Genomic DNA, 17,624 nt, shown 5'->3' with positions numbered 1-17,624 from the left:
AAATATACATGTTTTTTGTCACATTTCACATCCAAAAGCGAGCAAAAATTGAATTAATAAATTTCATTTTTTCAGGTAGACAAGAAGTTATTGTCAAAGAGAAAACTGAGACTGACAAATGCAAGAACGCTGTGGAAAATGATGTTAAAACTGAGACTGTGTCTAAAGAGAGTGTCATCGACCCGACCGAGCTGAAGCTTTGGCAACTTTTTGAGACGGCTGCAGTCAAAGTGACGCAAAAACAAAATGTCCATTCCCCAGTGCATCAAAAAACTTCCAACAGTGAGACAACATCACCTTCTCATAGACTATATCTCAATGAAAACCTCTCTTCCACAGATATGTCCTCTGATTCTCATTTGTGTAATGAGCATCAGGAAACGAGTAATATTCAGCCAGATTTGCTGGAGGTACACAGAACCACAGATACTCAGGACAAGCATATGTTTGCCTCTGGAGATCCAGCCAGCCTCTTCCCGGATTCAAATGCTGTCAATGTTCAAGTATAGCAACAACAAAACTGTAATGGATTTAAGAAAAAAAAAAAGCACAGAATGCCTCCGTTAATATCCTTAACTTTTTATCTAATGAAGGACACGTATTTCAAATAATTGAGAAACTTTTACATTTGTAGAAACTAATTATAAAAATCATTTTTATTTTTAAAAATAAGCATTAATTTTTATGGAATTTTCTATTCACAAATGATTAATGTGACCAAAAGAAAACTTAGGTCTCAACTAAATTTGTGTCATTTTATTTTTTTTTAATGTCATCTGATATTTCATGCCCTAATTAGCTCTACATTTTATTTTTAACCAAATTTCTTACTATTCAATTCATATTCATAATCGGTTTTGTTTTTTCCCTTTGAAATGTAAATTACACAATTCATTATGCAATATTTTGTTTATAACTCAGCAACATTCCTATATGGGAACACAGCCTTAGAACGGCATGGCATTTTCAGGATGTCTTATTTTATTACATAAAGATGAACATTTTTAATTTTCAATTTCTAATTCCAATATGATTTAATAATTCCAGCTAAAAAAATATATGAATATAAACACCACATGATATTATTGATCAGTTTCACCATTTATAAAAGTAAACAGATTCTTTCTATATCTGGAAAGAAATAAACATTTTTTCTTTTAAAAATGTCTTTATGTCAGACATTTCCCAACTGTGTTTTCTCTTTTATGGCATCTTCATCTTTCTTGTTGAAATAATCCTGTACAAAGACTGTTGGAACCTTTTAAGCAATTTTACTTAGGAACAAAGTGTGTCATCTGTTTTGATACTACACTTCATCTGTTGTGTCTTTGGTTAGTGAAGTAGAAATTCTTCTAGACTGAGGCAAATTTTAACTTTGTCCCAATCCAGATCTCCCCTTTTTAGGGATTTTGATTTCCCCAAAATTTATGTCAAACTCTGCTCTCATGGGGAGGTAAGTAAATAGACACCACAAAGAATTTTTATTTAATTTAAGATGAGGAATATTTTGATATTTTATAATCTAAGTTGCTGATTGATCTTTAAACCTGGATCACCATCTTAGAAAGAGGAAATGCAAGATCAATGGAAGCACATAAAGCAGACATTTTCTTGTGGGCATATTTTTGTTGTTTTTTTTTTTGTTTAGTTTTTATATGATGACATTATGGATGTCTCTGTTAGTTATTTATATGTATATAAATATATATGTATATATATATATATGTATATAAATATAATAATGGAAATAGTATACCGACAAAGAGATAAAAAAGGAACAAACCAAATTATATGTCCATTAATGTTTCTTCTTTATTGTAAAACTTCTTCTGGATGAATGAAATAAAATACCAGTACAATATATTGAAAATATATTTGTTGTAATGAAGAATATGAATGATGTTGTTCTATTTTAGAATGAAAAAAGTCGTTGGAAATTCAAAAATTTTATAGCATTGTGAAAGAGAGTAAGATTTTTTTTTTTTTTGATGTCAAATATATTACAAATATATTATAAATATATATAAATATATATATGACATTAAAAAAAAAATCTTACTTTCTTTTACAATGCTACAAATTTTTGAATTTCCAACGACTTTTTTCCATTCTAAAATACAACACTGTCATACTTTTCATTACAACAAATATATTTTCAAATATTGTACTGGTATTTCATTTTGTTCAATTCATCCAGAAGAAGTCTTGCAATAAATATGAAACGTTGATGGACATTTTGGCTTGTTCCTTTTTATCTCTCACTCTCTCTCTCTCTCTCTCTCTATCTATATATATATATATATATATATATATATATATATATATTTAATAAAAAGCCCAAAACGCTCACTGTTTTCATGAAAATAAAGTTCACAAAACTCCTAAGCATTAAAATAGTGCATCATTCTGCTATGGTCTCGTACATAGGCAGGCAAAATGATGAGACTTGCAATATATAAGTAAATTTAAAAAAAAAAAAAAAAAAAAAAAAAAAAAAAAAAAAAAAAAAAAAAAAAAAAAAAGCACAAAATTTTTTTTTTTTTTTCTAAACAGAATTCACTTAGATTCTAAGAGTTCATGATTTAGAGTCTCAACTCTAAAATTTGTCCGATTCCCCAAAAAATAAAATTGGCAATTTTTTCATGACTGTCATTATGTTTTTCTTTTTAATTTTTTTATTGTTAATATTGTTATTAATTTATAATGGTTATCATTTTAAATTAAAACCTCTGTTAAAAAGATTTAAAAGGTAAAATGCCATTAATTGCAAATTGAGGTTTAGCAAATCAGATAATCTTACAAACATAAGCTCCTTTCCTTAGACAAACTTTATTTTTCTGTACTCGCTCCGAGGATCAATGGGAAGGTTGTCTTTGGTGGCGTGACCTCTGGTGACTGTACAGACAGATTCTTGACATGCACACTCTGCAGACACCCAAAGCATGGGAATCTCTACGAAGAGGGACCCGGGGCAAATGACACTTTCCTTCTATGTTTGTTCTCTGCAGGCTTTCTTCTGTTGATTTCAAAAGCTGCAGTGCCTCACTTGGACAAAGCTTGCTTTAGAAATCAATACAAATAAGTTATATACTATTTGTCCTAGTTTTCTACCACTTTCATGTCCCCTTATGAAGATTAAAATCAAGATATAATGATACAAAACCTTATGTTTAGAATGCTTATTCTAATTTTGATCAAATTCTAAATTATTTTGATTCTAGAAAGTGTCTAAAGCTTAGTACATATTAAAGTTATTGTACTTCAATTGCATTTACATCCTTCCATTGGCTTTTATAATGAATTTCCTTTCTTCAAAGTGTAGTTGTACTGCCATCATTAAAACAAAGATTTAAATTATTCTACTAAAAATGAATGACCTTGACAATGTTTGAATAAAACAATATTTTTATTATTGTATAATTGTGCCATTGTTTAAATAGTATATACATCTTTTTAAGACGTTTCCATCTCAGTCTCTCATACATACATACATACATACATATATATATATAGAGAGAGAGAGATTGCTTTCTCAAATATTATTCTCTTGTGTGGATTAATTTCCAATCAGTTGTTAATAAACATTCTTTAACTCCTTATTTCTGAATGAACTGGATTCAGTCTATGAAAGACATTTTTTTAAGTGCAAAATCTGCAAAAAAAAAGAGAAGATTCTGTGAGTTTTGTACAATATTTCTGAGATGAAGTTATGTTTTGAAATATTTTTGTTATTGACTGTTCTCATATATATATATATATATATATATATATATATTAGTGTTTTTAATATTGGAGAAATGATCAGTGCTAACTTAGGTAAGCAATATGTATATTCATTTCTAACAACACTATACAGGAGTTTGATCATTCATTGATACCTTCAGTTTCATGAAAACACTGGAAACTCAGCCCATATGGCTAAAGGTACTAGGTGTAACTGTTCTTCAGCTAAGGTTATGGTGATCTAACTCGGTATCTTGAGTTTCCGATGAAAAAATATTGATAGACAATCAAAATAATATATAATGTTCTTGAAATAGATTATATATATTCTGAGGGAAAGTTCAAGTTAAAAAAAATTCTTGTGAACCATTTGAACTTTGTTTTGTTAACTGATTGCGAATATTTTCTCAAATGATCTGAATTGGAATTGATAAAGAAAATCATGAATTTGTCAAGTTTTACTGATATAAAAGTGATAATTAAGATTTTCTGAAACGTGTGTACATATGGAGAAATATTGTTGAATGGTGATTTTAAAAAAATGTAGAATATGAGAATAATACAGAACCTACCAATGTAAACAGCAGATCACTTTTTTTTTGTTCAGTTCTTTTAAGAATATGTGAAATAAAATGTATTTTTTGTTTTCTTTTTCTTTTTATGCTCAGTATCTATTTCTGAATGTGTGGTCTATTGCCACATATTCAATGTATTTATATTCATGCATTTTTAACAGATAGAAATGCTTTATAACAACTTGACTTATTTTTCTAAACTGATATGACAGCAAAATGAGTTTTTTATTTTAAAATACTTAACTTTTTTTATTAGTTTTATTGATGCGTCGCCACTTATCAAGGCAAAAAGTCATTTGAGGATATAGAAAATTATATTCGTTTTTAAAAAAAAATCTATTTTAATGTCCACAAGAGAATATTTTAAGCAAATTATTTTAATACTTTAAGTTGATAGATAGGAAAACCACATAATTTATCACATCTGTGGATATCGTTTTCTCTCTCTCTCATACACACACACACACAGTAGCAAGACTACTCAGCATTGTTCGAGACATAAAAATTTAAAATAGAGAAAGCTAAGAAATGTGTAACAACTTTATATTAAAATTTACCTCTTTCAATCCATCTCTTACTCCATTTTTCCATACTCTTCTTCCCCTCCCCCTCTTTCACTCATTCCTCTTTCTTGTTTTGATGCATTGAAAAAAATGTTATTCACTTGAGTCCCCCACTTTCCTTACAAAATATATTTGTTTTGATTTATTTCCAGGTAATGCCAGGTTTTCCTATTCTCCAAGCATGTATCACATAAAAAATGTGCTTTTATATTATTGCACAAACCTGTTCTATTTAGAGTTTTGAGCACTCTCAAACAATGCAGAGCAACTTTCCTTGTATCTCCTGGCAACACAGTGTTTAAAAACATCTGCTCTATGTAGGATTGCTTTATTTATAATTCATTACTTGCCAAGTAATGCCATGATCTCTCTATGATATTAAATACTTTGAATTATACCACTTACTAAATATATTACTTTTCTAGCTCCAAACACCAAATTAACAAAAGACATAAGTTCTAAATATTATACTGTAATCTTACATTTATTGCTTTAGAGTGCCACTGAAATAAAATAAACGATGCCTCCAGAGCACTACTAAAACTGTCAGTTTCATGTTCCACTCCCCTCTCCAGTTTGAAGAGAAGCTAAAGAAGTGTTAAATAATTGTTGAGTCATTTGTGGAAGGAATACATTGAAATTAAGGTTTCTTTCCAAATTATGGCTGAAAAACTCAACCCTGCTCCCAGACGAAATCTGCTTTGGGTTGTACTTTGAAATTCAAGAACACTTCCATTATCTTTCTTGGATAATTTTACATAAGAATACACTGTTAGATTTTATGTAAATTCGCTTTTTTTTTTCTATAGGGCACATACACCTAGACATTGAGTTTTATATACATAGATGAGTTGAATTTTTGTACTTATAGATTTAATCTGAAAGAAAACCAAGTTTAATGTTGAAGTATATGGAGCTGTAAATATATATATCAAATATATTGCTGACCTGAGAGTTTAATGTATTTAATATACAGACATTTACAAATAAAGAATTACAAAATCCTAGTACATACCAAATGATAGTTTATTTGACCTTCACTTCAGACATGAAAGAAACCAGTTAAGGCTGAAATAAATTATCCTCTAAAATTTGTTGTTATTCTTTATATATATATATATATATATATATATATATATATATATAGACATGTGTACATATATTTTTCTCTCAAACTTTAAAAATAATGAAAAAAACCTTCACAGTTAAAGATTGTTTAAAGTAATGATGATTTTTTTTTCAAAACTTTTTTCAATCATTTAATGAAAAGTGAATGAAATTTGTGGATCATTAGTATCACGTGTCAAGAGTGTTTTTATTTTATATGCATTTATTGGTCAAATTATGCACCACAAATCTCTATTAGTTTTTTGCAATAATTTATAAATTTAATAAATCCATTTTAAAGGAAATCCAAACAATTTTGCTTTTTAAGTCAATATTTTGTCTTTCATATAATTATCTAAGCTAGTGAATAATAGTAGATGCAACATCTTCAAATTTAGTTCTATTAAACATTTTTTGCCATTTTTGCCATTTCCTTATTTCTGCTCTAGTAATGAAAAAAAAAAATGTTCTGCTAAGCAGGTTCCTGTTTTACAACAAATTCTTTGCAAAATTTTGGTTCCCTAATAGTTGGACAATTGCTCTCATGTGAACAGCGTTCAAGAAAGAACTTATCCATAAAATTATTTCCCTTCGCTCCTCACTAAATAATTGAATCATCAATCTAGATAGTCCACCATCTTATTAATGCTAAACTGCTTTCTGGCCAACAGTATAGATTTAGGCAAGCATTTTCTACTGTGGATATCTTAATGCTCCCTCACGCTATTACGAGGTGCCTTCAATAAGTTTCCAGACTTTTTGTACAAGCATTTAAAATTATCGTAGACTCTTGAAAATTCAGTATGTTATTGCTATACATCCTATGAGATGACTGACCAATTTTTATGATTTCTGGTTAAAATGAACAGCTACAGCAGGAATTGGAATACACCCTACTAAAGCTTGATTGTCACAGCTGATGAATTTCAAAAATGAAATCTAGACGTGAGGATACTTTAGTAGAATTATATGCAATAAAATTTTGTTTTAAACTTGAAAAAATGCCATAGAAATGTATGGAATGCTTCAGGCTGCTTTTGAACCATCTTGCATGAATCGAGCATCAGTTTTTGAGTGGCATAAGAGATTAAAGGAAAGCAGAGCATCTGAGGGATGATAAGAGGAGTTGAAGGAAGAACACCAGCGTTGATTAGCCAAATAAAGAATTTCATGAATAAGGACCACCATGTGTCTATAGACAATAAGTACAATTTGATGTCAGTGTGGGAACTGTACACACAATTATTCACGAAGAACTGAAAATGCAGAAGATTTGCGCAACAATGCACCAGTCCACAATTCCATCCTTGTCTCCAACTATTTGACCAAGATGAGCATCAAGACAGTTCCTTACCCTCCCAATAGTCTAGACTTGTGATTTTGTTATTCCCTAAGCTCATGGAAAACCTTGGAGGCTATCATTATAAGATAATTGAGGAGATGAAGAGAGTGTTACAAGGGTCATTGACACTCTCACACAAGAGAACTTCCGTGGAGCCTTTCAAAAGTTGTTGGAATGGTGCAACAAGTGCATTGCAGCTGGAGGAGATTACTTTGAAGGGGACTAGAGTTTTTATGTTTACTATCAATAAAAGTCTATATGTTTACTATCAATAAAAGTTTATATATGTTTACTATCAATAAAAGTGTATATATGTTTACTATCAATAAAAGTGCCATACGAAAAAAAGTCTGGAAACTTATTTAAGGCACATTGTATGTCTAAGATGAATATATTTGCTGATGACACCACAATCTATTATCTACATGTTAGAAAAATGAATACACAAATATCAAAGAGAATGACTGAATCTTTAGAAAAAATGACCTCTAGTTTGTAGTTTAATGGCAACATAAATGAATGGTGACATTTAATGCTATTCAGTTCCTTTTCATTTGACTCAAGCACTAATTGCCATTGCTAATAATACCTTGGCTGAGAGTCCATCATTCAAACTCCTCAGCTCAATATTCACAGGTAAGATGAATTGAAACAAATGCATAGATGATATTGTCAAAAAACGTGGGGTCTCTCTACCATGCTAGAAAATTACCCACACTTGTTAGTATCCTATATCTCTACAAAATCGCCCATTCGCCGTACATGGAGTATTGCTGTCACATCTGGTCTCCTGCATAAACCATTCATCTCCCATCCTAGACAGAATCCAAAAAAGAACCTCTAATCCATCCCACACTATCTACCAAGCTCCAGCCACTCTCCCATCACTGTCATGTTGCATCTTTTGCTTTACAAGTACTTCAATGAAATATGCTCTGACGAACTTGCTGTACTGCTTCCCCTTCGTTATAAATACCTTCAACCAACCCGACAATCAGCAAAATCACACATAGTAAATCTTCATAGATTCCAGAAAACTTTCTACTGTAATAGCTTATAACTCCTTTGAACTCCTAGCCTTTGAAATTCTTTCCTGTTCCCCATTTCCCTAACTGTACTGACATGAAGAAATTAAATGCAAACAAATATCTCATTGCACAACTCTCTACTTAGGATGCCCCTGTGAGTATGACCCCCTAATCTTCAATGGCAATGTGTCTTGGTTGGGATGAAGGAAATGGAAAAAAAAATGTTTTAAACATTATGCCATGCATTGTCTCAAAAGATTCAAACTTTTTTCCTGTTTAACAAAACTGATTTTTCTAACATGAAGATTTAAGAATGCATAATGAATTCTGCCTTGACAAATCTATTAAACACTGAGTAAAAGTTTCTTTGGAAATAATTGCCTTTGAACTAATTATTTGTGGGATGCGATTATCTGTAGGAAAACAATGCTTTTTTTTTAATTATTAGATTACATCACTCATTTTTACCATATATTATCATTCAAAAAAGAGCTGTTTTGAACTATTTAATGGGTAGTGATTCTTTTTTTGTAATTATTTAAGGAGTAATTATTTAATTTTCAACCAATTAACATTTACAGACCATTTGAAAGTTTTTGTTGTTTGATCCAGTGTCAACTCAGATTTCATCTCTTTCTCGATTAATAAATGCTACAGTTTCTCATATGAAATTCTGATGCAAGTTAATAACATTAAACTCGATTGAACTCTTTAAATCACCCTCATATAAAGAAATTGATCTTCTAGATTGTGGTGGAACTTCCAGAGTTTTATCTCAGGAATGAAATTTTAAAAACCATTTTAAGTAGTTATTTCCTTTATTGCACTACATGTTATACAAATCTGTGTGTTCAATTTAAAATCATTAAACAAATGCACACAAATTGTCAATTTTCTGTCAGCCACATTCAAGAGAAATAATAATTGCTCTCTGAAGAATAAATGAACAAAACCTGAGTGAATAAATAAAACACTTATTTGATGAAAAACAAAAATTAAAGAAATGAAATTGATAAAAACAAAAATTAAAGAAATGAAATTGATAAAAACAAAAATTAAAGAAATGAAATTGATAAAAACAAAAATTGAAGAAATGAAATTGATAAAAACAAAAATTGAAGAAATGAAATTGATAAAAACAAAAATTGAAGAAATGAAATTGATAAAAAATAAGAGAACCTTTTTAGACATTTGAGATTTATTTTTATTTTTTATCTAAAGATTTAATTTGGTTTATGCTTCAATGTTTATTCCCATCATCATTGAATTACAATAATCTAAATACTTAATACAACATAATCACATTAATACACCTATTTTCATTAGATCACCAAAGTTAAGCAACATTGAACCTGGTCAGTACTAAAATGAGTGACCATTTGGAAAATACCAGATGTTGTTTGTGGGAGATTTCTCTGCTTATCTTGGCAGTGTTTTCAATTTCTTGGATTTCTTTTTGCCACTGGACTCAGGCCTTGCCAATTCAGTAGAGGTGTGGTTTGCTTCTTACAAGACGCTGCACGCACTCTTGCAGGAAGTATCTATTGTCTCTTGGGACCATACCAAATCTTTGAGTGTATATATGTGAATGATTTAAGTCAGATACAAATTTTAAAATATTGACAAAATGTTATAATTAATATCTAAATCCAAATATTGAAGTTTTGTAAGCTTTGCAAGGTTGTTCATGTTTTTTTTTATGAAGTTTGTTTGTTATTGTGATCAAGTTGTCATGAAGTAAATTTTCTATCTTTTATTTTGTCTTTCTTTTCTATTTTTACTGAATATTAATGCAGTAAAGATTCTCTGATCTTTTTTTAACATTTTATAAAGTTTTTTTTAATGTTTGTAATTTATTATAATTTACTTTCAAACTGACATATTTTTAGTGACAAAAGTTTTGTTTGTATTTTGATTTCATCTTTGTGTATTTCTACAACTGGGGATTCATACTGATTCAAATGTTACTGATTACAATTTATAGAATGAATCAAAAATGGCCGAAACACTTTACAAATTTAGCATATCAAAAAAAATAACATTGCAAAAAATTATCCAAAAAATAAAATAAAGAAATTTTAGTCATTTAATGATTTGAAGGAAATTATTTAAACTCTTTCTTAGCATGAAAGTAGAATGTATAATTTATCCTAACCTTAAATCAGGGACAAAAATGAAAAGGTTGTTTCATGCAATTACTAATTAACTGTTCAGTGATGGCTTGCCTATTTCCAGTCTGTTCTGTAAATCAAAATCTGAAACATTCAGGCCAATATGGATCCCCAACTCTAGAAATACCGATTTTTGTTTGTTAAATGTGTTTTATCATACATTCCTCAAACTATAAAAGTGCCAGCAACAATTATACAAAAAAAGTTTAAATGATCCAAATGATAACCGTTTTTGTCCAAATTTAAATTGATAACCAAACAGTTTGCTGTTATACAATGGATTTCTGGGATTTAAGTTATAATCATCACATTTCAGCCAAGAATGAATTAATTTAACTTTTAGAATTAAATCATACAAAATACATCTAGCCATTATAACAAGGGAAAGAAATTCCCAACAGATAACTAAAAGCTACTCAACCAAAAAAAACAAAAATAATAAATATTATAACAACCAAGAGAACAGTTGCTTCTAATAAATCAAATATGAATAATATCAACTCCAAGATCAGAGCCTAAAATTCTTACTCTAAAATTATCTTATGTTTTTGAATATTTATGCTAGAAACGTCCTCAAGACAATTGTTAAATTTTATCCATTTGTTTTCACTAAGTAAATATTATTTCTCTTCTGTAAAAAAAAAAAATCTGAATTCATCTTTGTTGTTTGTTTTTGTGTCCATTATTGAATGTATTGTTTGATCCCTTGCTCTCAATTCTTAAGGGAATTCTGTTAATAAAACACTTGTTGATTTACAAAAATGAAAAAGTATTTGTGTTAAAATAAAGAACATGATTTAAAAAAATAATCTTTTTATTATTCTTAATATCAAAAGGTTAACATGTGAACTCCGTTAAAGTGAAATTAATCTCAACACACTAACTGTATTTACTCAGCATTCTTTAGAAGTAGTTTTACTTTGATATTTGTTTTGCATATCTTGTTTCTTTTTTATAAACATTTACTTGAAGTAAGTTATTCATAAAGTTAAATCTTTCACAGTAATTAAAATGCATTTTTGGAATAAATGAAACAAAAAAAAACAATGATTGGTGCAAAATATAATAAATTTTGCTGATTAGCCAATCAAAACATCTCTGACAGAAAAACTGACATGTACTAGTGCATACAAAAAAAAAATCTTTTAAAATAAAATCTGGTCGTTAATGAATGACTGTGAAAGAACAGTTCATTCTCACTCCTCTGAAATATTGCTGGTCAAATGAAAATATCGATAATTGATGAAATCGACTGAAAATACAATGCTTTTAAGAACACAGCCTGATATTTGTTATAACTGATGAAATAGAACAAAATGAGAAACAAAATACATGTTGAAATGAAAGAGAACACATGTTACTCCTAACGTTTGCCTCATATTTGATGGAGTCTGGTTGGGATATCTGGGGAAGCATACTCTACTGCATTGATTTTCAATTTCCAAACATAACATCATTGGGAGATAAGTTACAGTTGGCTGGTTACCAATGTAAGTAATATGGCTTGCCCAATATACATGTATCCTTCAGTTATAACGTGACCCGGATTTGCACAAATAATTTGACTGGTAGTTAAATTAAAAAGTTTGGAAGTGAAACTCTCAAGTCTTGATCAGTCAGAAATGTTTTTTTTTTTTTTATATATATAAAGGGGTCACCACTTATCAACCACCAACAAATTCATACCCAAAGCCGGCCAGAGGATTGCTTGGCCAAAACGTGGTGAGACGACAGCAACTATGGAAGGCAGTAATTGCTGAGGATGCAGTTAAGAGATATGGAGTTCCTATTCTGTCACAGTTACCATCTGACAAAGGCCTGAGGAATAGTTGGCCGAAACGTTGTGAAACAACTCAATAATGAATTCCAATTAAATAATAGGTCTTCATCTGTCTACCGTATTTCCTAATGTCTTGGATATGTTATAGAATTAATGCAAGAGGTAGCGTTCTATATATATAGCCAACCCACCTGAAATGCTCAGTGCATAAGACATCCAAAATTCCATCAATAATACGTTTCCAATGAAACAGTTAAAGAGATCTTTTCCTCCAGGTTACAGCAGTCCATCCACCTGAACGTGGTGGATAGGCCACTAGTTTGCTGAAGCCATTGCAGATGAAAGTGAAGAAAAAAAAGAAACTGTATTTCATTGTGAAGCATCACCATGACAACAAATATGCAACCAAAAATAGAACGGAAGAAGGAAAACAGAAGAATCAACCTCACAGAAAATGGACACTTGTATGAACTTGTGATTTATAAATAAATTTCCAGATTGTTCTGTTCTATAAAAATTGAAGTTCGTTTTTGACATCGCTTTTATCATTTAAAAACGGATTATTTATGAGAAATAATCACTAACTACATCCCTACATTAAAGAGTATAAATTTGGGGGTTACCTATCCCTCTCCCCCACATGCACACATGTGGAATCAGCATTGCTGTTAACAAGTTGTGCTAAAGGAGTAATATTTTTTGTCTTCACTTAGCAAAGAGAATTTTCCAAAAAAGACGGATAAAAAATGTTTGCACCTAACTTGCTAAAAATTGTCTGTTGATTGGTCAAGGCAATTCTCAATCAAATGGGACTACTTTGTAATCCATTTCAGGTAATTCATCACACAGGACAAAGGGAGATAATTATACAGCTGCAACCCCCTTGTTCTAACGTAACTTTTTTTTTTTTTTTTCAAAATAAAATAAGTGACGATACAGTAAGTGAAATGATCAAAACTGCTATTAATTTTTAAATTAATATATTTTGCAAATATGGCACAAAGTGGCTTGAAAATATAACTACAGTAGAACCCCAGGATACAGTGGCCCTAGGATATGTTTTTTTTTTTAGGTTACGATGTGGAATATGATGTTTTTCTGGACCCTGGTTATGATATTTGCTCTGCCTTACGGTGTTATAATGTTATTTGATTATATACATGCATATTATATACCAACTACCAACAAATACATCGATTATCAGCCTATGTTATTCAAAATTTATATTTTTATTTTGATATCAGAAGTTGGCAAACATAGTAAACTGTAATTTGTATGAATGGATTTATTATTTAATATGAATAATGTACGGGGAGTTGCGAGAAACAAATGCTCACAAGCCAAATAAAAAAAAAATTCATAGAATACCTTTTTTTTAAAGCTGCACAGTATACCTTTTCGTCACAAGCCAATTCACCTATCAATATATAAAGTTAGGTATTTGTTTGTGTGAGGGTAAACTCTAAAGTTAATTAACTGATCATTATTAATTTTGAAACACAGTTACTAGGACAAGGGTGTGATATATTTATTTTCTTTATGAAAATTCAGATACCTCTGAGTTTGATAAAATTTTAACCATAAATTTTAGACATTGATTAATTCTTTTGAGCATTGTAGTGATTATTGAGTATTGCAATGATTAGTCTATTAATATTAGCACAGGCTTCAAACTTGAAAATTCAAATATTTCTGATTTGTATTAAATTTGATCCATAATTATTAGATACCAATTAAGCAAGTTTCCCTGAAGTTTTTAATACCTCTTAAATTTTAGATTTTTTCTCCAATCAAAATCATGTAATGAATGTTGGTCAAAATTGGGATAATGATTCTACACATAAGATTTAGTATTATTACATGTTGAGTTTAACCTTACAAGAAGAATTGTCATGCAAAACTGTTTTGTTTAGGATTCTGTTTATAAAATTAATTCAATCTTGAGGTAGGTATTCTTCTGGTCGAGTATTCTAGTCAGAAAAGGTAGATCCTGGGCAGTACAATGTTGGAAACTAATTTCATGCAACAGGACTTGAGGAATATTTTATATCAAGTTGAAGAATGCATAAAAAATAACTTATGCATATCAATGTTTTTTTTCTTAGCATCTGTTGATTTTATGCTCCAATCTATAATAAAGACCAATGTGTATTTGAAATGTATATTTATATAAATATACATTAATATTTATATAAATATACATTAACTTAGTGATCAAAAAGAGAAACTGCAGACGAAACCATTTCAAGTGTTTAGGGGAATGGAGAAAGCCAATAGTAAAACACCTCTCTCTTGCCATCTAAAATGAATAAAAATAAATCTTTCACTCCCTTTTCATAATAATGAAACATTTTCTTTCTTTTCTTTTCTTTTATATCGATTGATATGTTTTTCCTTTGATTTGTTTTGCTTTTGTTTTTGTTTTTTAACTTTCTCATTTGAAACTTTTTCTTCCTTACTTTACTGATTGAGATGTTATTTCATACAAATATGATTAATAGTTTGAACACTGGCAAAGCATAATTTTTTTCTGTATCAATTTTTGACAGTTGGTTCACACTTTTATAAAAGCACGTAAATTTGAAATAAAATAAAGCATTGGAAATATAAATGGCCATTTTAGAAATGTTGAAATAATTGGCCTACCATTGCATATCATGAAGAACAAATAATTGTTCTTGGAGGTAAAAGCAATTACAATCTTCTTGTTTTTTTTAACTTAATGAAATGACAGACTTTGTGATTCACAGACAACCCATTTGTTACTCTGGCGCTTCGTGCCAAATTTTAAAGAGATCACTTCGTTTAATTACCATTCGGCTTTCATTAGCATATTGCGTTGCACGGTCACAGAAAGACTGAAAGTTAATCTAATGTGTGGCAATTACATCACTTCTTATAGTCATTAGCTTCAATTAAATTGTGTTTGCCAAGTTTAATGATTTGATCATCTATATTTATTTTTAGTTTGATACAACAAACAAAATTTAAACTTAAGAAATAAGCTGATGGTTCTTAATAATATATTCATAAAATGTTATCACTTTTCACGCACATTAAAAACAATTGGTGATTACTGTGATGTCACTAAGGTAAAAAAAAAAAGTTCAATTTTGAATGTTTTTCAAAAAGCAGCATTTTGTTTAAATTTGAAGAATATTTTGTTGGCAGTTATTTTTACAATAAGAAAACAGAATATTTAAAAAATTAAATTTGTACAATCTATACTCCTATAAATTTGGGTTTTTGTGTATTGATATTTATATTAAAAGCTCTTTTTTCTATTAAAAAAAATACAACTTTGTTATATACGGGTCATGGAATTGCATTCATCTGCAAAAATATCAGGCTAATTTGCATATTCTTTTAAACATTCATTTTAATTAATTGCCTATTAGTTTTTTTTCAGTTTTCTTATGGGATGATTATCTTTAGTTAACTTTTACACATAATTATATTCATGCAGATATTCTACATGATTTATACTTGTGTAATATTTGCGCAAAAAGGTTATAATAAACATAAACCTCTTTCTATATATATTTATGTATGCGTATATATATTTGTTTAAAAGTTTAAAATTTTGCCTACCAAACTTGTTAGTTTTTGGTCTACAGACATGAAACTTAATATATAGGGTATTCAAACCCATGTGAAACTTTATATTTGGGTTTCAACTGGGGAAAATCTGTGCAAAAGTATGAAAATTTAAAAAATAGAATTTGCCAGGTGACGGTCAAATGACAGCATTACGAATATGCATGCATAACGTAATAGCTATTGGTTCATGTTTAAATTTTTAGCCTTGCAGCAAGCATGTCTTTATAGCTGAGGCGTTAACGTCAAAGGAAAAAGTAAATCGTAAGCTGAACGTTTTGGTTTTGGAGAAGAGACAATATAGGAAAAAAAAATTCCCTCAGAAGATTGAAAAAAGTTACAGTGGAAAATATAGATGAATAAAAACAGTCAAAAAGGGAATGAATAATAAAGAGAAGCTATTGAGCTAATTAAACAATTGTAATTGGATTGTGAAAAATAATGATACTCATCTGCTTTCAAGCAGGAAAAAGTGAAGCATGCATGGTCCCCTCTGAGTGCACAGTGAACGAGGCATAAAAAAAAGGACTAAGTTCAACCCCACCCCCACCCCCACCCCATTTAAGCCCCAAAAGTTTCCAGGGGACGTTAGTCCTGGTGAAAATGAACAAATGGTGCAGTTTTAAGCCTTAACATATGTAAATTTGAGTTCTGCACCATGCAAAAAAAGAAATGACTAAATCCATCATTTGCATCCCTCCCCTCATTTAGCCCCAAAAGTCTCCAAGGCCTTAACATATTTAAATTTGAGTTCAGCACTATGCAAAACTGCTAAATAGACATACACAGAAAATTTTGGACAAATATGGTAAAATAGTTCCAAAAATCGAGTGTTTTTATTAGCCCTAAAAGAGCCCCTGGGGTACACCCAAGAGTTATCGCAAAGTATAGTCAAACAAAATTATATAAAAATCAGTTACAACTTTTCAGAAAGTTTTATAAAAATCCAAGGCATCAATTTTTTTAATAAGCACAAAAGTGTCAATTTTAATCATTTTAACCCGAAAGGCACCCCTAGGGGGGCAACCAGAGTTTTCCCGGAAAATCCGTTCTGTTACTTTTTTGCTCATATCATGTTTAATGTTTGTGCAAAATTAAAAAATTCCAAAGCATAGTTATTGAAAAAAGTGCGGACAGACGAATAGACAAGGGTGAATTTACAGATTCACCTTCCTTTTGTCGGGGGACCAAAAAGTGGTTGGTGTAAAAGTTAAATGTTCATATATGAATAATAGTTCTTTTACAATTTTTTGTAAATATGAGATTGGTGCGAAAATTTCGTTTTTTATATAGTTGAATATCAAAAAAGACATTTTTGCACCAACCTAATACAAGAAATCTGATCCTACATAAAAGTAGAGGAGCAATTGTTGCAGGTGCAAAATTATTATCGGCAGAGCACATACTGTTAAAGTACTTCATTTATTAAGACTACTCACACATGAAATTAATTTCAAAATTATCAAAACTTCATTTAACTAGTCTCATTCATCTTTGCATAACATAGGTGCGGAACCACCTATTTTGCCGACCTTAATGTTTCCGTGGTTTCTTTCATCTCTTCTGGTTTTGTTGTTGTCTATCCATTAGCGGCTGCCGATGTGTGCACAGTAGCTCACAAGTATAAAAATAAAACACAAACGCATATTTTGCAAATATCAATTGCACTTTGATCTAAGGTCCACATCTCCATTTTGTTGAGGCCGTGTTCGTCAGTTGATGTCAGCTTATCTGGATC

General features: G+C 29.9%; 1 protein-coding gene across 5 annotated transcripts in view; it reads left to right on the top strand.

Moving 5' to 3' along the window:
• LOC145283819 (coiled-coil domain-containing protein 149-like) overlaps positions 1–1,620 on the top strand; it is a 95,578-nt gene extending 93,958 nt beyond the window's left edge. For 2 of the 5 annotated variants that reach the window (XM_080132913.1, XM_080132911.1), the window contains one exon: positions 76–659. In XM_080132913.1, the coding sequence (XP_079989039.1) occupies positions 76–509 (434 nt within the window). In that variant the 3' untranslated portion in view covers positions 510–659. Of the gene's footprint in view, positions 1–75 lie in introns of all 5 variants that reach the window. The other 3 variants (XM_080132915.1, XM_080132912.1, XM_080132914.1) reach the window with 3 other exon arrangements.
• The last annotated feature ends 16,004 nt before the right edge of the window (positions 1,621–17,624 follow it).

This window comes from Euprymna scolopes, chromosome 8, assembly GCF_053919585.1.
Source record: "Euprymna scolopes isolate OS-2025 chromosome 8, ASM5391958v1, whole genome shotgun sequence".
Taxonomy (NCBI): domain Eukaryota; kingdom Metazoa; phylum Mollusca; class Cephalopoda; order Sepiida; family Sepiolidae; genus Euprymna; species Euprymna scolopes.
Note: the sequence above shows the minus strand (reverse complement) of the source record. Positions and strands in the feature narration are given on the sequence as shown.